At 44.6% G+C, this 22,124-nt stretch overlaps 1 protein-coding gene across 5 annotated transcripts in view; it reads left to right on the forward strand.

Annotated features, from left to right (window-relative positions):
- afap1 (actin filament associated protein 1) overlaps nucleotides 1-22,124 on the forward strand; it is a 334,355-nt gene that overhangs the window by 259,628 nt on the left and 52,603 nt on the right. For 3 of the 5 annotated variants that reach the window (XM_055644812.1, XM_055644840.1, XM_055644831.1), the window contains exons 5-8: nucleotides 774-985; nucleotides 3,237-3,416; nucleotides 7,084-7,176; nucleotides 17,632-17,719. In XM_055644812.1, coding sequence (XP_055500787.1) covers nucleotides 774-985; nucleotides 3,237-3,416; nucleotides 7,084-7,176; nucleotides 17,632-17,719 — 573 coding nt within the window. The remainder of the gene's footprint in view (nucleotides 1-773; nucleotides 986-3,236; nucleotides 3,417-7,083; nucleotides 7,177-17,631; nucleotides 17,720-22,124) is intronic. The other 2 variants (XM_055644821.1, XM_055644848.1) reach the window with 1 other exon arrangement.

Consider the following 22,124-nt stretch of genomic DNA (forward strand, 5'->3'; position numbering starts at 1 on the left):
ATCCAATAAGAAGGCGGTTGGGCCAAGTGACATGTCTTTAATTTTGTGTGGCAGAAAAGTGATTGAAGATGCAAGGAAGGCCCATCGACAGTGTGAGCAGCAAGCTGCGTATGTTGTCAGCATGCAGAAAGGCAACAGTGTGGCAGTCAATGCAGGATTCTCTGCAAAGTTGCTTCAGAGTCTTTGGTGTTAGTCAGAAGCCGATTCTTCCGATGGGCTCCCATTGGTTCCTTTCCCCAGAGATGCTGAGTTACTCCAACTTTTTGTGTCTATCTCCCATTGGTTAATTGCACTTGACGTATTTCATAAGTTCAGAGTAGAATTAGGCCATTCGGCCCACCCAACGAGTGTGCTCCACCATTCAATCATGGCTGATCTACCTCTCCCTCTCAGCTCCATTCGCCCCATAACCCCCGACACCCTTACTAATCAAGAACCTATCAATCTCTGCTTTAAAAATATCCATTGACTTGACCTCCACGGCCATCTGTGGCAATGAATTCCACAGATTCACCACCCTCTGACAAAATAAATTCTTCCTCATCTCCTTTCTAAAGCTATGCAAGTAAGAAAAAAATGAATTGAAAATCTTGCTGATGAAGAAGGTTGGGCATCACACTATTGTTGACATTATTTGGGTGCATTCGATGCTTGGAAAGTCCACGAGTCAGCATGAAAGTCTTGTCCAAAATGTAAGCATATAATGATACGGACAATTGTAAAAAAACTTCAAAGTACTCTTTTGACCCGGTTTCCTGCATTGTTCTCGACAGACTATGATTCAGATGCCATGAGCAGCTCCTATGAATCGTATGATGAGGATGACGAGGACGGGAAAGGAAAGAAACTGAGACATCAATGGCCATCTGAGGAGGCCTCAATGGACTTGGTGAAAGATGCCAAGATCTGTGCATTTCTTCTGCGCAAGAAACGCTTCGGACAGTGGACAAAACAATTCTGTGTAATCAAAGACAACAAGCTACTGGTACGTTTAAGAAGGAACTTCGCATTTACACCCTTCACGTTTTTCTATTCTCTACCATCTATTTTTCCTCTTTTTCCATTTTCTATTGTTTTCTTTTTCTTGTCTTGCTTATTTCCTTCTCAAAACATAAAACTGGAGGTTGTACATAGAATGGATTACGGTATGACATAGTTGGCACTTAAAATTAGGTTCCACTGTACTGTTTTGTACTGTATTAACTTCTAATAAAATAAACAAAAAAAAAAAAAAAAGAAGGAACTGCAGGTGCTGGAAAAATCGAAGGTGGACAAAAATGCTGGAGAAGCTCAGCGGGTGAGGCAGCATCTATGGAGCGAAGGAATAGGAATCAAGACCCTTCTTCAGACTTAGGAGGAGATCTTCTTCAAAGTAGACATACCTTGGGGAGATTTCGCAGTGGAGTAGACTAAATGTTTAAGAAAGAACTGCAGATGCTGGAAAAAGGGTCTCGACCCGAAACGTCGCCCATTCCTTCGCACCATAGATGTTGTTTGACCCGCTGAGTTTCTCCAGCAGTAATCTAATGTTATGGTTATTTGGGTTTTATTCTGACTGTGCAATGCCTTTTAATTTAACATTTGACTTCTTGGGACCAAGTGTGAAGAATGACAGCTTGGGTGGTGTCATTCCTTATTTGCACAGCCCACCCCTCATGAGCATAAGCACCCCCCTCCCCCCCACCCCCCCCTGTGAAATGCATTCAATGAAGCAGTACATCTCTATTGCCAGACTGTGTGCAGGAAAGAACTGCAGATGTTGGTTTACACCGAAGATAGACACAAAATGCTGGAGTTTAACTCAGCGGGACACGCAGCATCTCTGGAGAGAAGGAATGGGTGACATTTCGGGTGAAGACTGAAGAAGGGTCTCTCCAGAGATGCTGTCTGTCCCACTGAGTTACTCCAGCATTTTGTGTCTACTAAAGATGTGTGGATTGATAGGTTCAATGGCCACTGCAAATTGGTAATTGATGGAATGGATGGGAATGTAGAAGGGGATTGCAGAGCAAATTAGTGAGGAAATGGGAAGTAAAGGCAGGAAATGCTGGAAACACTCAGCAGGTCAGGCTGCATTATGGGAAGAGAAATATAGTCAACCTTTTAGGGCAAAGACCCTTCATCCGATCGTCCTAAGTGTTTCCTGTATTTTCTGTTTTTAGTTTCAATTTCCAACATCAGCAGTTCTTTTTGGCTTTCACTTTCTTGGGGAAATGGGGTTGCACTGTGAGGGGACATAGTCTTGAGCGACCCAATTCCTCTTTCATAGTTTAGTTCAGAGATACAGCACAGACAGAGGCCCTTTGGCCCATCGAGTCCGTGCTGACCATCGATCCCCGCACACTAGATCCATCCTACACACACCAGGGCCAATTTACAATATTTACCAAAGCCAATTAACCTACAAACTTGTATGTGGAGTGTGGGAGGAAACCAGAGCTCCCGGAAAAAACCCACGCGGTCACAGGGAGAACGTACAAACGTACAGACAGCACCCGTAGTCAGGACCGATCCAATGTTTTTGACGCTGTAAGGCAGCAACTCTACCGCTGTGCCACCATGCCACCCCCTATATTTTCTAGGCAATAAAAAGACATAGTATCAATCTGATCAAGAATAAAGCTTATCACTATATACGTGACAAGAAAATAAACTGAAACTGCTGCACAGCACAGGTTCCATTCATCCATCTGGCCCCGAAACGTCACCCATTCCTTCTCTCCAGAGATGTTGCCTGTCCTGCTGAGTTACTCCAGCATTTTGTGTCTACCCTGGCTGTCCCACGATGCATTTACATAGTCTATTCTCTGCAAAGGCTGTTTCAATCTGGATGGACTGCAGGGCCTCATTGCAGGGCCTCCCAACACTGTTTCCAATGTTCCACTCTCTCCACAATGAGGTGGGACGCACAATGTCTGTTGACAACATGCTGTAAAGTCATTGAGAAGGTCCATTCCTTCAGGACACTATTACTTCTGATATTCTGCAAGATATTTCCCCCGCTCTCCTGAGATCCAAAGCCTGCCTTATCATCTGGATCAGTAAAAAATTATTCTGTAAATATATGAAATTTCTTCTCTACTATATGCTATAAGCAGCACTTACAATACAAGGCTCTGCTCAGTTTTGGGAAGTGACTGCAATAATCCTGTAAGTTGTACACTTGTTGATCATAAAACACTGAAGCTGTTATGCACTTGTTGGTAATTAATTTGGGATTTAATGTTTGATTTTAGTGCTACAAAAGTTCAAAAGATCATCAGCCTCAGATGGAGTTATTGCTGATGTCCCACAATATGTCCTATGTTCCGAAAGACAGCAAAAGGAAAAAACATGAGCTCCGCATCTCCCAGCAAGGAGCCGACGTGTTGGTGCTGGCCGTGCAAAGCAAAGAGCAAGCAGAGGAGTGGCTGAAGGTAGGAAGTTTGACATCTTGTTGACCTGGTGGGATTATTCATATTTGTTGGCTCCACCAATTTTTCACCATAATTGGCAAAATTAGCAGACCTTCAGAATTTGAGGTGGAACAGTTGTACCTTGTACCTTCCGAAGAGTCCACCAGGGACTATACTGGAAGTTGGACAATTTTATACTGGACAATTTTTTTTACCTTTATCAAGCCAATCGATCAAGCCGATTAACTTACACACTTGTACGTCTTTGGAGTGTGGGAGGAAACCGAAGATCTCTGAGAAAACCCACGCAGCTCACGGGGAGAATGTACAAACTCTGTACAGACAGCACCCACAGCCGGGATCGAACCCGGGTCTCCGGCGCTGCATTTTGCTGCAAAGCAGCAACTCTACCGCTGCGCCACACTCTTCTGGTTCCCTGCCTCAAAGTTACAGCAGATCTAGAGATCCTGCGGAAATGTTGGTCCATCGGCTATGGTGTATGGGGCTTGTAGGACTGAGGCAAACATTTTAGCAAAGGCAACATTGTGGGTTTCTCTTCTGATTTTATTTGCATAATGGGAAAGAAACTTGCATGTTTACCTGTCTGAATATGTTTGTTTCAATGAGTTATAAAATCATACAGAACGCAACCGGGCTCTGCCAACTGTTAAGCACCCATTTACATTAATCGCACAATTCCATTTATTCTTCTCACTTTCCCCTGCATACTCCCCTATTCTTCCATTCACCTACATACTAGCAGTGGTTTACAGTGGCCAATTTACTTAGCAACCTTCATGACTTCATGCAAAGGAAACGGATAATGTGCAGACAGATAAGAGTTGGTCTTGGCATCATGATCGGCACAGACACCAGGCCAAATAACCTGTTCCTGCGTTGTACGGTTCTATGTTCTGTGTAACTCTTATGTGAAAAACATAACCCTCATATTCTACAGTATTTAAATTTCCCCTCTCAACTTAAGCTTAGTCCCTCTAGTTTTAGACTCCCCTGCACTGCGGAAAAAAACTGTGGCTATCTATCCTATTCTGCCCCTCATAGTCTATAAACCTCCATTAGATCACTTCAGCCTCCTTCTCTCCAGGAAACAGAGCCGTAGTCTATCCAGTCTCCCTGATAATTCAGAGACCCAGGTTCGATCCCGACTGGGGGTACTGTCTGTACGGAGTTTGCACGTTCTCCCCGTGGCCGCGTGGGTTTTCTCCGAGATCTTCGGATTCCTCCCACACTCCAAAGGTTTATAGGTTAGTTGGCTTGGTATGAGTGTAAAACTGTCCCTAGTGTGTGTAGGATAGATTAGTTACTGTGCGGTGATCGCTGGTTGGTGTGGACTCGATGGGCCGAAGGGCCTGTTTCCGAGCTTTGTCTCTAAAATTGAAAATAAAACGAAAAATATTTTTACATCGAGAGTGTCAATTGCCTGGAAAGCAGAAGTGACAGTGATATTTAAGAGGCATTTAGACGGGCATTTCTGTATGAATATGTCGGAAATGGGGTGATCGGGATCACGTGCAGGCACAGGGGGTAGTTTAATTTGGCACCTTGTTCAGCACAGACATCATGGACTCGTGTCTTGTTCCTGTGATGTACTGTTCTATGCTCTATGACAAAACATTGTTTACTTGAGGACCAGATAGTTTGCTTAACAATGGCATCAATTATGTTCTGCACAATTAGATACTCATCTGGACTTCATGCAACTAATTGAGCCATTTTCAAATCTATGATTGGTTTGTAACTAAAACTGAAAGGCAATTTCCTCCATTGCAGTGGAGAAGATTGGAAACAGATCTGTATAATAGATGACCCAACAGCAATTTAGGGTCGATTGTAGCAATCTATGCTGAAATTCTGAAGTTGATATCCATTTTATGACAATGAATACACACACGTTAACCCACATTACTTCATGAAATCTGGACCAAGAAATTGTGTTAGAAATATGTACGATAAGCATTACGGGTGGCACGGTGGCGCAGCGGTAGAGTTGCTGCCTTACGGTGCTTACAGCGCCAGAGACCCGGGTTCGATCCTGCCTACGGGTGCTATCTGTACGGAGTTTGTAGCTTCTCCCCGTGACTGACGTGGGTTTCTCCACGTCACCACGTGGGTTTTCGTTGAGATCTCCTGTTTCCTCCCACACTCCAAAGACGTACAGGTTTGTAGGTAATTGGCTTGGTATAAAAATATGATAATTGTCCCTGTTGTGTGTAGGATAGTGCTAGTGTACAGGGATCGCTGGTCGATGTGGACTCGGTGGGCCGAAGGTATCTCGCACTGTATCTCGAAACTAAACTAAGCTAAACTGAATCAGGCTGCTACCAAATAATAGGAGAAAAACTGGCAAGATTAATTGCTTAAAATGTGGACTGATGAAAGATCATTGGAGTTGCACAAAATGCTTTCAAAGGATATCCAGAGAAGCAGTTAACTTTGGATCATTTGCCGGGGGATATTGTGGAGAATGAATGAAGAATAATGTTTGGTTTAAGCAATGTAATGCATTTCCTTCAACATCCTGAACTTATCAGAAAATGAACAGCTGCATCACAGACTGTAAAAACTTTAGATTCCAGAGAGGATTGAGAAATCTTTGAAAGGTCTTTCCCTGTCTAGCTTGTAGTTTAGGTCTGATAACAAACCTCACGTGCCCTGCGTGAGAGCTTCCCACAAAACCAACAAAGGCAGGCAAGGCCAGGAATAATTTCCTGAAGAGAAATACCCTGGATAACTGTGGTAATAGTGAACCTCAACTGCCAATTTTCAGCCACGATGCTAGTGTTTGTTGTGGCTGGGCCAACCATCAACAATAACAAACGTTGTACATTTAGCTTTTTTAATACAATGTAATACCAACATTTTATTGGCCGTCACTTATTGTCCCAATGGCATCTTCCATCCAATTTCCAAGAAAAGTAAGTACAAATCACTAAACTGGTTTTTAGATATTTATAGCAAAAGATAGGTTTAGTTTGGATATACAGAATGGAAACAGGCCCTTCAGCCCGGGTCCGCACCCACAACAGATCCCCGCACATTAACACTATCCTACACACACTAAGGACAATCCACAATTAAATAACATAAGAAAGGTTTTGTACCAAAATTATACTCCAAACCATTGTGACATTTATGAAGTGTAATGATGCTTTCTCAATGCAGTAGGCATGTATTTCAATGATAAACGTTAAAACTGCCAATTACTTTTGCTACAATTAAACTCCAACTTCCTTTTAAGTTAAACTGTGCCAAGAATCACTAGCAGAATTTTGATTTTAAAATGCTAACGTAAAAACAGCTATTCACTGGTATTTTTAAAGAAAATATTGATGGATAAATTTAGGAGAATATCCCTTCCCTGCATTCCTTCCTTCCCTCTTTGAACTGATGAAGTTACAAAAATAATGAAATTATTTTTAGTTGGCCTGTTAACCTCTCAATCTTTGCTGTGTGGGCGTGTGGTTAAATGGTGGAAAGTTGAGTGGGTAGTAGACTATTTCAGAGCTTGCAACAAGGAACTGCTGCTTTTGTGCAATTTTGTTAGAAGAAGGACTGTAAAAGAACTGTATTCTCTTTTCAGATGAATTTATGATCACAATGCAATCGCGATATTTCAATTTTTAAAATTTAGTTTCTTTCTTTTTAATACTCGTGCATGTTCTTACAGGTGATAAAGGATGTTGTTGTACTTTGCAATGTAACGACTGAAGCAGATGGATCCATGACGATATTTCCCATTAACAAGGCAGAATTGGAGAAGGTAATGTCATACTGATTTCCAATTACTAGGTCTGGCAGCAGCATAAACAAAGCCCAATGGGCAGATCTGAAAGTATTTATTAAAGCTGCTATTCACATGAATAAGTTGTAAGTTTTATATTGGCATCACAGATTGAAATCCAATTGATGAGCTGTCTTCATTTGTGTTAATCGATTACCAACATTAAAAGACCTTTATTCCCGAATCAGTTGGGGTCTATACACAGGCATATGTGATAGGAGTGTGGATCGCAGGCGGCACTGAGGCTTTATTCTTTGGTACGATCTCCATTTTTCTGGTGTGTGTCCCATTGCCGAATGATCATGGAAAAAGTGCTGCATTAAAGCAGCCTTACTTTCAACATCTCCTTTTCCTCTCCTCTCCAACTCAGTGGATATTTTTAAAGCAGAGATAGACAAATTCTTGATTAGAAAGGGTTATGGGCAGAAGGCAGGAAAATGGGATTAGGAAACAGAGATCAGCCATGATTGAATGGCGGAGTGGAATCGATGGGCCAAATGGACTGATTCTACTCCTATAATTTATGAAATTATGAAGCCTGTAAATCGGGGGTTCCCAGCCTTTTTTGTCCCATTTACCCCTGGCAACTTTAATAGCACATAACAATGTTATTTCACTTATTTATGAACAACCAATGATGAACAGATACCGGTATACCAGAAACAAACACAGTCAGTCAATGAGAAAAAATATGTACAAATCCAGAATCAACAAATTTACCCCCTGAGTCGGCAAAATTTACCTCCTGGGGATAAATTTACCCCAGGTCGGGAACCCTTGCTGTAAATGAAGAATTCAGTTTGATTTACAGACCATTTTTAAAACAAGATTCACACTCCCCATTTTCTTTCTTACAATTTAACTTTCTGTATTAGTGTTTGCTCTGGCCATTGCTTTGGCTCTTGTGTCTGTCTCTGCTGCGGTCTGATAATGTGGCTCTCTCCTCTGTATATATTTTTTCTTTAACTCTGCTTCCTACTTGCTGCCTTCTGAAGTGCTGCGTGCTAATAATAGATTTGAGTTGGCCAAACGTTCACATTTCCTTGAGAAGTGTGGGAAAAGAAACACATAGAGTCCAGACAAAAGATGTATTCTGATTGCATGCGGTCTTGGAATGTGTTAGCCTTCTGACTGAGAAAACGGAAAAAGTAAATGAAGCACATTTCAGTCCTCCATTATTGAGCATTACATGCACTCACTCACATACACCTTCACTCCTACACTTTCACTCATAAACACTCACTCACTCTGTCACACATACTCTTACACACAAACACACACTCTCTTAGTTAGTACAACATATATTAGGAATTGATGAATTGATGAACACTCAGCCTTTCCTAAACAATGCAAGGAAACCTGCTTCTGCGTAGAGTTTTAATGATCATGCAAGACCATGGAAGATGACTAGGTACTAAATCATTTAAGAGATTTAGCAATGTTTGAGAACCGGTTTAGAGCCAGGCTGCTAAATAGATTCTGCACAGTAATCTTCACAACTGAACCAATCATTAGAGTGTGGTTGGTCCTTGGCAGTGAGACTGCTGCAATTGGTCCTTTGGAAGAATTGATGAAATGGACTTGGCCGAGCCCCATGGTGACCGAGCACATACCGTTGGCGGAGGTGGCCTTCAGCAGCCTGATGGATGCTCTGTCCCCAGGGGCTACGACATAGGCCTCAACAACAGCCGCTTCACCCGAATCTTGTGATGGGTGAGGAAGGGCTCGGTGGTGCATTTACGACCCAGAATGGCGCCGACCATGTCCGCCCACTATAACCAGAATCCATTATTAAGGGCTCCATTAATACGCGGGTTTATGGTATAGAAGATGGGATTTTATGTTACAGTTAGTTTAGTATTTTTTTAGATTAGAGATACAGCGCGGAAACAGGCCCTTCAGCCAACCGAGTCCGCACCGACCAGCAGTCCCCACACATTAACACTATCCTACACACACTAGGGACAACTTACACCTATACCAAGCCAATTAACCTACAAAACTGTACGTCTTTGGAGAGTGGGAGGAAACCGCATATCTCGGAGAAAACCCACGCAGGTCACAGGGAGAATGTACAAACTCCGTACAGACAGCACCCGTAGTCGGGATTGACCCAGGTCTCCGGCACAGCAAGTGTTGTAAGGCAGCAACTCTACCGCTGCGCCACTGTGACTGCACCTTATAGGAAGGATGATATTAAGCTGGAAAGTGTGCAGAGAAGATTTAGAAGGATGTTGCAAGGATTCGGTGACCTGAGCTAAAGGGGGAGGTTGGGCCAGCTAGTACTGGTCCTTGGAGCACTGGAAACCGAGGGATGATCTTTTAGATGTGTACAACATCATGTGGAGAATAAATAAGATGAATGCATAGTTTCTTGTATCTGGAGTTGTGGAATCCAAAACCAGAGGACATAGGTTTAAGGTGAGAGTGTCATAAGTTCATGTCACACATGATAGGTGTAGAACTGGGCCATTCGGCCTATCAAGTCTACTCCTTCTTTCAGTCATGCCAGATCTATCTCTCCCTCCTAATCCCATTCTCCTGCCTTCTCCCCATAACCTCTGACACCCGTACTAATCAAGAATCTATCTGTCTTTGCCATAAAAATATCCATTGACTTGGCCTCCACAGCCTTCTGTGGCAAAGAATTCCACAGATTCACACCCTCTGACTAAAGGCATTTCTCCTCAACTTCTTCCTAAAATAACGTCCTTTAATTCTGAGGCTATGATCTCCAGTCCTAGACTCTCCCACTAGTGGAAACATCCTCTCCATATATTCACTGTTCTGTACGTTTCAATGAGGTCCCCCGCTCATTCTTCTCTCTTGGGTCTCATATTTCACCATAGGTCATTTATGAAATTAATCGTCATCTTCAATATGCCTACACAACCTTTGAACAATTAAAGAAATGCACATTTACTAGAAATCTGGTTCAAAAACCACAAAACAGACACTGGAAATCTGGTGTGATTTCCACCCATTCACTATGAATATAGTCTTGAATATACTCCAAGAAAAATGCTAGAAAAACATCAAGAACTGTCTCTGGCATTAACTGATCAGCCCAAAGCATCTGATTTCTTCAATGGTAGACATAAATGCTGGAGAAACTCAGCGGGTGAGGCAGCGTCTATGGAGCGAAGGAAATAGGCGACGTTTCGGGTTGAGACCCTTCTTCAGACTGATGATGGTGATGGGGGGTGGGGCTGGAAGAAGAAAGGAAGAGGCGGAGACAGTGGGCTGTGGGAGAGTTGGGAAGGGGAGGGGACAGAAGGAGAAAGCATGGACTACCTGAAATTGGGGAAGTCAATGTTCATACCGCTGTGGTGTAAACTACCCAAGCGAAATATGAGGTGCTGCTCCTCCAATTTACAGTGGGCCTTATTCTGGCCATGGAGAAGGCCCAGGACAGAAAGGTTGGATTCGGAATGGGAGGGGGAGTTGAAGTGCTGAGCCACAGGGAGATCAGGTTGGTTATTTCGAACCGAGCGGAGGTGTTGGGCGAAGCGATTGCCAAGACTACGCTTGGTCTCACCGATGTAGAGCAGCTGACACCTAGAGCAGCGGATGCAATACATGAGGTTGGAGGAGGTGCAGGTGAACCTCTGCCACACCTGGAAAGACTGTTTGGGTCCTTGAATGGAGTCAAGGGGGGAGGTAAAGCGACAATTATAGCATTTCCTGCGGTTGCAAGGGAAAGTGCCAGGAGAGGAGGTGGTTTGGGTGGGAAGGGATGAGTTGACCAGGGAGTTTCGGAGGGAGCGGTCTCTGTGGAAAACCGATAGGGGAAGAGATGGGAAGATGTGGCCAGTGGTGGGATCTCATTGGAGGTGGTGAAAATATCGGTGGATTATTTGTTGTATGTGATGGCTGGTATGGTGGAAGGTGAGGACAAGGGGGACTCTGCCCTTGTTAAGAGTGGGGGGATGGGGAGTGAGAGCAGAGTTATGGGGTATAGAAGAGAACCAGGTGAGAGCCTCATCTATAATAGAAGATGGGAACCCTTGTTCCATGAAGAATGAGGACATCTCTGATGCCCTGGTTTGGAACACCTCATACTGGTTGCAGATGTGGCGTAGATGAAGGAATTGAGAGTAGGGGATGGAGTCCTTACAGGAATCAGGGTGGGAAGAAGTGTAGTCCAGATAGCCATGGGAGTCAGTGGGTTTACAGTAGATGTCGGTCAGTAGTCTATTGCATGCGATGGAGATAGTGAGGTTTAGAAACGGTAGGGAGATGTTGGAAATGGTCCAGGTGTATTTGAGTGCCGGATGGAAGTTAGTGGTAAGCAGCACCTCATATTTCGCTTGGGCAGTTTACATCCCAGCGGTATGAACATTGACCTCCAATTTCAGGTTGTCCCTGCTTTCTCCTTCTTTCCCCTCCCCTTCCCAGCTCTCCCACAGCCCACTGCCTCCGCCTCTTCCTTTCTTCTTCCCGCCACCCCCTCCTCCCCCACCCCCACATCAGTCTGAAGAAGGGTCTCGACCTGAAACGTCGCCTATTTCCTTTGCTCCATAGATGCTGCCTCACATGCTGAGTTTCTCCAGCATTTTTGTCTACCTTCGATTCTCCAGCATCTGCAGTTCCTTCTTAAACAATTATTTATTCAATGGTGAGGTTCTGCGGATTGGTCTTCATTAGCTCGATTGCCTACTGAAGTCTGCCATCATGCTGAGACCCCCACAGACTAGCATACGTCCACCAGTGTCTTGACTGCGTGATGGAGTCAGAGATGGAGTCATGGAGTCATCACGGGAACAGGCTCCTTTGCCCAACTTGTTCACGCCAACACAAAATGTCCCATCCACGGATGTCCCACATTCCCATGATTAGCCCATATCCCTCCAAACCTTTCATATCCGTATACCTGTCCAAATGTTTTTAAAAAGTTGTTATCGTATCGGCTTCAACTACTTCCTTTGGCAGTGTGTACCATATACCCACCATCCTCTGTGTGAAAAGGTTAACCCTCGTATTCCCATTAAATCTTTCCCAGGAATGCGCAGGTTAACCTATGACGAGCGTTTGACAGCACTGGTCCTGTACTCGCTGGAGTTTAGAAAAATGAGGGGGGACCTCATTGAAACTTATAGCGTAGCACGAGGCTGGTGCTAGATCAGCCATGATTGAATGGCGGAGTAGACTTGATGGGCTGTCTGGCTAAATTCTGCTCCTATCACTTATGATCTTATGATCTTGCGATATGAATAAGATCTTGTTACGGGGTGTTTTTTGTTGTAGTACAGTACTGTGCAGTGGAGCAGTTTGGTCGAGATCCTTGGTGTTGTTTACTCCTGGAACAAAATTGTAAATGGCTTTGGGCTTGGCTGTCAGGCATGACTGCAGACTGCGGTGTGACTACTAACATTCAGGCGACCATGGTTCTTGAACAAATCACTGCAGATCGAGCAGTTTTGTGTTAGCTTTGAAATTATCTCCACTCCCATGGCAATGACAGGCCCGCCTTTACTCTAATTGACTCTAGTGTCAACTCTTTGGTTAAGACCATGTCTCCAATGACTGTGAATTAAATGTAGGTTGAGATGGATTTGTGTGGGAAGGAACTGCAGATGCTGGTCAAGAGTGTATTATTGTCATATGTCCTGGATGGGACAATAAAATTCTTACTTGCTGCAGCACAACAGAATATGTGAATATGTAAACAGGTAAACATAATACATAACGGGGGAAGAGAAAAAAAAGTTCAATAAATAACAAATATAGTGCAATAATAATATAGTCTTCTGTAGTTCAGACTTTAGAGCTTATTTGTTGCAGTGTTTAATAGCCTGATGGCTGTAGGGAAGAAGCTGTTCCTGAACCTGGATGTTACAGTTTTCAGGCTCCTGCACCTTCTTCCTGATGGCAATGGTTTACACCAAAGATAGACACAAAGTGCTGGAGTAACTCAGCGGGACAGGCAGCATCTCTAGAGAGAAGGAATGCGTGACGTTTCGGGTCGAGACCCTTCTTCAGACCAGTCAGGGGGAAAGGGAAACGGGAGATATAGATGATGATGTAGAGAGATGTCGCATCGAGTCCCTTTTTCATACTGAGAGTCAGGGGAGAGGGAGATACAGAGATATGGAAGGGCAAGGTGTGAAAACGAGACATCAAAAGAGATGAAGTTCAAGGAAAATGTAGAATAGATCATTGTTAGCTTGGAGAAGGTGACACCAAAGCAAACCTCGATAAAATGTTATCAGGGGAACAGTCAGACTGGTCGGAGAACTGAGAATGGGGAGGGATGGAGAGAGAGGGAAGGCAAGGGCAATCAAATTTGATCAATATTCACTGCGACCCCTTTTAATTAGTAGTCAAACGCTTCAGTGAGGTGGAAAATGGCCATGCACAGCGTTGCTGCTGCTTCTATGTGCATTTCATTTGGGCTTGTCATGTGGTGTATCTACATTTACTATGTGACATCCACCCAGATGGATGGACACCGCACTCTGACTTGGACATTTCAACACACATGAGGTGATTGAGCAGAGAACCCTTTGATGAAGATTGTTGACTGACAAGAAGTCAAAGACTTTTTTCCACTTAAAAAAAATCACAAGGGCAGTGGTGTGTGCACTGCGGTTTTAATATTACTTGATGAAGAGTTCACAATCTCATCGTCCATATCTGGAACTAAAAGCATATATTAGGAGACCTCAATAGACTCATAGAGTGATACAGTGTGGAAACAGGCCCTTTGGCTCAATTTGCCCACACCGGCTAACATATCCCAGCTACACCAGTCCCACCTGCCTGCATTTGGTCCATATCCCTCCCAACTTGTCCTACCCATGTACTTGTATAACTGTTTCTTAAATGTTGGGATAGACCCTGCCTCAACTACCTCCTCTGGCATCTTGTTTCCCTTTGTGCAAAAAAGTTACCCCTCAGATTCCTATTAAATCTTCCTCCCTTAACCTTAAACCTATGTCCTCTGGTCCTTGATTCACCTACTCTGGGCAAGAGTCTCCGTGCATCTACCCAATCTATTCCTCTCATGATTTTATACACCGCTATAAGATCACCCCTCATCCTCCTGCGCTCCAAGGTATAGATTCCCAGCCTACGCAACCTCTCCCTATAGCTCAGACCCTCTAGTCCTGGCAACATCCTCATAAAATGTGCTGTAATTATGACCACATTCAAAAAAGACAAATCCAATCATGCCATTCGTCTGCCACGGAGAATGTCGTCATCGAAATCTACTTGTAGATTGTGCAGCAATTGGAAAAAACATAATGTAACTGGCTGTATTGCTATTTATCAAGCTAGACATCCTTGTTTCCTGGACATTTATAAGCTTAGCTAATTCTGGAGAGTAAAGTGAGTGGGCGGCCCGGTGGCCCAGCGGGAGAGTTGCTGCCTTACAGTGCTTACAGCAGCTGAGACCCAGGTTCGATCCTGACTACGGATGCTGTCTGTAGGGAGTTAGTATGATCTGCCCGTGACCACCTGGGTTTTCTCCGAGATCTTCGGTTTCCTCCCACACTCCAAGGACGTGCAGGTTTGTAGGTTAATTGGCTTGGATTTGTATACTTGGTATAAGCGTAAATTGGCCCGTTTCCGCCCTGTATCTCTTTCCTAAACTAAACTAAATTGTCCACTTGTGAAATATTCATTCAGACATATATCTAAATGGAAGAAAAACAAGTCAGGTCATAACTCAAGTAAACAGTTTCCTGAGACGTGGTGAAAATGAAGGCCGATGAGAAGGGAGATAGATTAGTGAGAGGGAATGGCACTTCTAGTTAAGGTTAGAATGCTATAAATTAGCTGGGATTAGGATTTATGTTCTCTTGGAGTTTTGCCTGTGGGAGTCAGGAACTTTCTCAAGTTTTCTAAACAGACTTAAGGATTTATATCCTTATATTTTTCATTTCTCCCAAGAGATTACACAATTGCAGGGGTGGGCCAACAGTGTGTGTGTGTGTGTGGCTGCTTCGTGTGTGGATCTGGGAGGTCTGAAGGATATGAAGCCTTTTCCTTGCCTATCGCTCTGGATGTGTAATCTCCCAGAATGGTCAATGTGGGAATGGGAGGGGGAGTTAAAGTGTTTGGCAACTGGGCGATCACGTAGGTAGAGGCAGACTGAGCGGAGGTGTTCAGTGAAACGATCGCCGAGCCTGAGCTTGGTCTTGCAGGAGTCCACATCTGGAACAGCGGATACAGTAGATGAGGTTGGAGGAGATGCAAGTGAACCTCTGCCTCACCTGAAAGTCCTTGGGCAGAGTTATAGGGACAGGTATTGCATCTTCTGCAGTTACGGCATGTTACTTACTTACATACTTTTTATTACAGACTCAAGGTCCAGATAAAAGGCAAGACATTACATGGAATAAATTGCATACAAAGGCACAGTAAATTACATAAAAAAGCACAATTCATGGTTTAAGATCACAAATAAAATAAATCAGTGACAACAATACCAATGTCTCCACAGCTGGGATTGGTAGAGTGTAGTGCGAAACCTTATGTTTGATAAGGCCAAGGTGATTTCATTTTCAGTCATTAATCTGGCAAATAAATTTATACATAAGATTTCTTAAGACATTTTGTAAAGTATTGACTCCTGCAGCCACAAACATTTCACTTGTACTACACCATCTAGGTCTCTTAAGTAATATTCTCATGGCATCATTATAACCTACTTTAAGTCTCTGTAAGCTTGCCTTTCTGTAGTTTAACCACAGGTGTGCAGTATAGAGTGGTGTACAATATGCTCTGAACAGAGACAGCTTCACCCCATCTGTACACGCACTAAACAAGAAGTTTGCTTGTGCATATTTTAACTACAGGCGCACAACCTTTTATCCGAAAGCCTTGGGACCAGACACTTGTCGGATTTCGGACATTTTCGGATTTCCGAATGGAAGATTTTTAGCGTAGATTAGGTAGGTAGCGCGGGCGGCTTGAAAAGTCTGGAGCGGCTGCCTCCTCCCCGGAGACCGGGGAATCATTGGAAATCATTGCATAAATGTTAGTCAGTTAGTTTGGAGGGATTTTATGTGGTGGTGGTGGAGTAGGGGTGAAGGGGGAAACTTTAATTCTTAGTCCCCTACCTGGTCGGCGACTCCCAACCTCGCGGAGCTGGGGGCTTCGTCCGGCCGCGAGCGGCGCCGGTTGGAGCTCCGACCCCGGCAATTCTACTCCTGGCTGCGCGGCTCCAAATCCAGCGACGCTCCGCGAAAGTTGGGTCGGCGGCCACAGCGCCCCGGAGCTTGCCGCACGGCGACCCGGTAAGGCATTGCCCGCTCCCCGCTGGTATCCCAGCGCTGCGACGCCGCCGCCTCCCGACATTCGCGGAGCTGGGGCGTCCGGCCGCGGGCCGCGCTGGATTTGGAGCGCCTCGCAGCCAGGGGTAGAGTTGCCGGGGTCGGAGCTACAACCAGCGCCGCCCGCTGCCCCACCGGCCACAGCACCGCGGAGCTTACTGCACGGCGACCCGGTAAGGCATTGAACGCTCCCCGCCTCTCCGACCAGGTAGGGGACTAAGACTTAAAGTTTACCCCTTCACCCCCCCTTCACATAAAAGCCCTCCAAACTAACATTTAAGCAATGATTTACAGATGTTTAAGCGTCTCCCGGTCTCCGGGGAGGAGGCAGCCGCTACAGTAGTACAGACCTGGGTTGACCGTGGGTCGTTTCGGGTCAAGTTTGGCGCCAAACGCGAGCTTTGGTGCGCAGACGACACCTGGAAAAAATGGCCGGTTTTCGGAGTTTTTCGGTTTCCGGAACACCGGATAAAAGGTTGTGCACCTGTATTTGTAAAATTGCAGTATCCTATAATGGTCACCAAAAATGTTACATTCTTGCTGTACCTTATGCAAATTATGCTCTTACTGCTGCCATGGTAGTATAGGAAGTCAAGTCAAGGTGTTTAGGACTTGAATACCAGTGAGTTAATAAACTACTGTTCCTTTACTTCAGTTCCATTTTAACCCTTAGGAGGGCAATTGAAGGTCACACCAGGTTGAATCTAGCCATGTTAGCTTCTGGTCTTCCCTTGGACATTTCCTCTAATCTTATGACAATCATACCTAACCAGTCCAAGTCAACGGGTCAACGGTGTGGAAATATCAGTGAGGGTAGAAACAGAGAAACATAGAAGAATAGATGCAGGCCTGTTTCCGTGCTGTATCTCTAAACTTAAGATCTAAACTAAACTAAAATACAAAGTGATCAATTATGGAAACACTGTGATTGAATGTTGTTGGTTAAATGTCTTTTATTTTAAAACTTAATTCAAGAACCATTGGGTATTGCCAGAAATACCAACGCATAGAAATCTTTCTGTTTTTTGTCATTGCTGTAACACAGAGCAACAGGAGGAGGTCGTCCCTCCACCTTGTACTTAGGGGAAATCTGTGGAGAGCCTGCTGAGTCAGCGTTAATAAATGATTGATGATATCTAATTTCTTCTTCCAGAAGTTATCTTCAGAGAAGCCAAACTCAGATGGTGAAGGACACTTGGAAAATGGAACTCATTTTGGAACGACAGATAGTAAAGACCAAGGTGAGTACCTTCTGTCATGCAAGGATTCTCTGTTGACAATATAGTATTTTAATTATATTGTAATTATTTTAATTGCTTTGTAAGGGCAATAATGATACTGCCCGGGTCATTGCTGAAAGCGATGAATATGATTCAGTGAACAATTTCTGCTTTCTATCAACCAAAAAGACATTTCCTAATAGTTTATAATAACAAGGAACTGCCGATTCTGGTTCACACCACAGATAGACAAAAAAAGCTTGAGTAACTCAGCGGGTCTGGCAGCATCTCTGGAGAAAATAGACAGGCAACGTTTAGGGTTGGGACAGTTTAGTTTGGTTTAGAGATGCAGCACAGAAACAGGCCCTTTGGCCCACGTGTCCGTGCCGACCAGCGATTCCCGCACATTAACACTATCCTACACCCACTAGGGACAATTTTTACATTCACCAAGCCAATTAACCGACAAACCTGTACGTTTTTGGAGTGTGGGAGGAAACCGAAGATCTCGGAGAAAACCCACGCAGATCAGGGGGAGAACGTACAAAACTCCGTTTGGACAGCACCCGTAGTCAGGATCGAACCCGGGGTCTCCAGCGCTGCATTCGCTGGAAGACACCAACTCTACCGCTGCGCCACCGTGACCGCCCTGATTCTTCAACCTGATTACAGGGAGGGGTGGGGGGAGTGAGAAGAGAGAAGAGGAGTCCAGACAAATCGACAGGCCGCAAAAGATGACCTGAGGCGAGTGGCTTCACTGATAGGCAGATTTTTTGGACAAAGGCTAGAGGTAAAGGAAGGTGTCAGCCCGAATGGGAAGCATGCAGTTGAGAACTGTGAAGCTAGATGAAGGAGTCATGGTGGAGGGGGGAGGGAGGCCCCTTTAACAACCTCCTCCTTCACCCCCCCCCTCCCCCGTTGATTCCCTCCCCCCCACTCCCTTCTCCTGAACCCTGGCTGACCTGGCACCAGTTTCTTGCTCCAAAAATCTTTCATCTAGCTTCACATTTCCCAGCCATGTATTCCATTTGGCCACACACATACTCCAATCCCCAGCCTTCGTCCAACAATCTGCCTATCAGGGAACCTCCTCAAGACAGGTCACCTCTTGCCAGCTGTGAATCTTCTCGCTTCCAGCTGTTTTTGCCCCCCCCCCCCTGCAAATGTCACCTATCCATGTTCTCCAGAGATTCTGCCTGACCCCTTGTGTTCCTCCAGTATTTTGTGTCCATCTTTTCTAATATTGTGTCGTGTGATTTTTGTTTTCACTTGGCAGTATTATGAAAATATTAATGTATCCCTTCGTTTTCTGGGTGATTTGTCTGACGCGATTTAGTTTAGTTTAGTTTAGAGATACAGCGCAGAAACAGGCCCTTCGGCCCACCGGGTCTGCGCCGACCAGCGATCCCCGTGCATCAACCCTATCCTATACCCACTGGGGACAGATCCGGGCTCAATCCTGACCATGGGTGCTGTCTGTACGGAGTGTGTACGCTCTCCCCTTGATCTACGTGGGTTTTATCCGAGATAGAAACATAGACATAGAAACATAGAAATTAGGTGCAGGAGTAGGCCATTCGGCCCTTCGAGCCTGCACCGCCATTCAATATGATCATGGCTGATCATCCAACTCAGTATCCCGTACCTGCCTTCTCTCCATACCCCCGATCCCCTTAGCCACAAGGGCCACATCTAACTCCCTCTTAAATATAGCCAATGAAGTGGCCTCAACTACCCTCTGTGGCAGAGAGTTCCAGAGATTCACCACTCTCTGCGTGAAAAAAGTTCTTCTCATCTCGGTTTTAAAGGATTTCCCCTTTATCCTTAAGCTGTGACCCCTTGTCCTGGACTTCCCTAACATCGGTAACAATCTTCCTGCATCTAGCCTGTCCAACCCCTTAAGAATGTTGTAAGTTTCTATAAGATCCCCTCTCAATCTTCTAAATTCTAGAGAGTGTCGGGTTATGCTTGTAATAAGGCTCGTACGACGACGTAAACAGAGTATACCTTTAATCTGTACAACAGCACCAACTGCAACAGCAGCCTGCAACAACCTCGTGTGTAAGCCCAGGCAACTCCCTAACTGCCCACACCCTGGGTTCCAGTCACATCCGGTTACTGGAGCCTGGCTTCTGTCACACAGGGTCCTAGTGCCCCTCTGCTCAGCCTTACACTATTATTGCATAATACCACAGAGAGTCTTCTAAATTCTAGAGAGATCTTTGATTTCCTCCCACACTCCAAGGACGTACCGGTATGTAGGTTAATTGGCTTGGTAAATGTTAAAAAAAAATTGTCCCCAGTGGATGTAGGATAATGTTAATGTGCGGGGATCACTGGTCGGCGCGGACCCGGTGGGCCGAAGGGCCTGTTTCCCCCCTGCATCTCTAAAACTAAAAACTAAACAAGCTGCCAGAGGAGGTAGTTGAGGCTGAGACTATCCCAATGTTTAAGAAACAATTAGACAGGTACATGGATAGGACAAGTTTGGTGGGATATGAACTAAGCGGCGGCAGGTGGGATTGGTGTAGATGGCTGGCGTGGGCAAGTTGGGCCGACGAACCTGTTACCACACTATATGACTCTATTACATTTAAGCAGTACCCGGAAGATCACATTGTAAGAAATTGTTACCTGTAACATTAAAAGCTGAGAACTGATGGTTAGACTAGACCTATCGTGGATGGTGCACACACACCTGGCCAAATGTTGACATCCTGTAGCACAAATGTCTATGATCTCATGATTGTTTAAAGGAAACACAACACATAATTTTTATTGACACATTTGTGAGCTATGGGCAGAGTTTACAGATTCAATAATTAATGACTAGAATTTTACAGAACAGGAGGAGACCATTTGGCCCATCATGCCTGTAAAGAGGAGTCATCAACACACTGTGTCTTTACTACTATTTATTGATAATACACAAACGTTACTGCCCTAGCTGTACGTGGTCTGTCACATGAGCTAGAGAGAGATCAATGGGTGGGGAGGTTGCAATTATACTTCTGATATGGGGAGTGGTTAGTAGTGGTGAGGTCACTATATTAAAGGTACATGCACGTGTCATCTACAATGCCTTTGCTTATTTAGAAAGAACTAGTCAGATGGATGATTCCCACAATCTTCACCATGAAGTGGATGTTCACCCAACATTATCGTAAAGATGTGCAAGTTAATTAGGCAGAATAAGCCCATGTCATTTAGCTCTCTTAATGGGCATAGTTGCTGTCAGCCGTGCAGAAGTTAATTGGAAATTGTAATTATGGCGTCTTCGACTGAGGCTGGTCTTGTGTGTTCTACTGGCCGAATGACCCAGCACCTAAAGACTGAGCTTGACTTTCTCTAAAACATGGGCGGCACGGTGGAACAGCGTTAAACTTGCTGCCTTACAGCGCTTCCAGCGCCAGAGACCCGGGTTCGATCCCGACTACAGGTTTTCTCCGAGATGTTTGTTTTCCTTCCACACTCCAAAGACGTACAGTGTTGTAGGTTAATTGGCATGACAAATGAGAAAATTGTGTGTGTCGGAGAGTGTTAATGTGCGGGGAACGCTGGTCGGCGTGGACCCGGTGGGCCGAAGGGCCTGCTTCTGCGCTGTATCTAAACTAAAACTAAACAATCATGTTCACACCCTCTCACTGCACATCACAGATCGTGGATCTGCACTGAAACGTGACCTCATGCTTTTTCCTCAGGCTTCATTCTTGTTTTCAAGATGAAGGGTGTGCCTGCCAGAGCAACATCTTGTCTAACTATTAATTTATGTTGCTTTACTGCAACTATTCCTGCTTGCTAATCATATTGCTATAATCAATCTAAGATGACTTCAACCTGTTTGTTGAATCTCAGCTGTGGAATTTCTGGGCAATGAGTACTGGTGAAAATTAGTTTCTTAAGGGGCCAGATCATTCATTTCCTGCTGCTTGAGCACTAAGCTGTGACAACTGTTCTTCTGTCCAAATATTTATATTAAATCAAGGAGGAGTCTGTTCCTTGTTGAACTAGACATTGATGTACCCGCTCGGATAAGGAACCTATATTACTCGCTGGTTTAACATCCATTAAAATCTTGTTTCTGGTTGCCTTGTTTGTGATTTCATTTGGTGTGAGTCTCATAATGCAAAAATATACCGTCAATAGATCCATACTAAAAAGATAATTATAGAGGCGTAATAAGGGTGTCACGGTGGCACAGCGGTAGAGTTTGTGCCTTATAGCACTTGCAGCACTTTGGGTTCGATCCTGATGACGGGATCTGTCCATACGGTGTTTGTACGTTCTCCCCGTGACCGCGTGGGTTTGCTCCGAGATATTTGGTTTCCTCCCACATTCCAAAGATGTACAGGTTTGTAGGTTAATTGGCTTGGTGTAATTGTAAATTGCCCTTAGTGTGTGTAGGATAGTGTTAGTGTGCGGGGAT

Source organism: Leucoraja erinacea, chromosome 1 (assembly GCF_028641065.1).
Source record: "Leucoraja erinacea ecotype New England chromosome 1, Leri_hhj_1, whole genome shotgun sequence".
Taxonomy (NCBI): Eukaryota; Metazoa; Chordata; class Chondrichthyes; order Rajiformes; family Rajidae; genus Leucoraja; species Leucoraja erinaceus.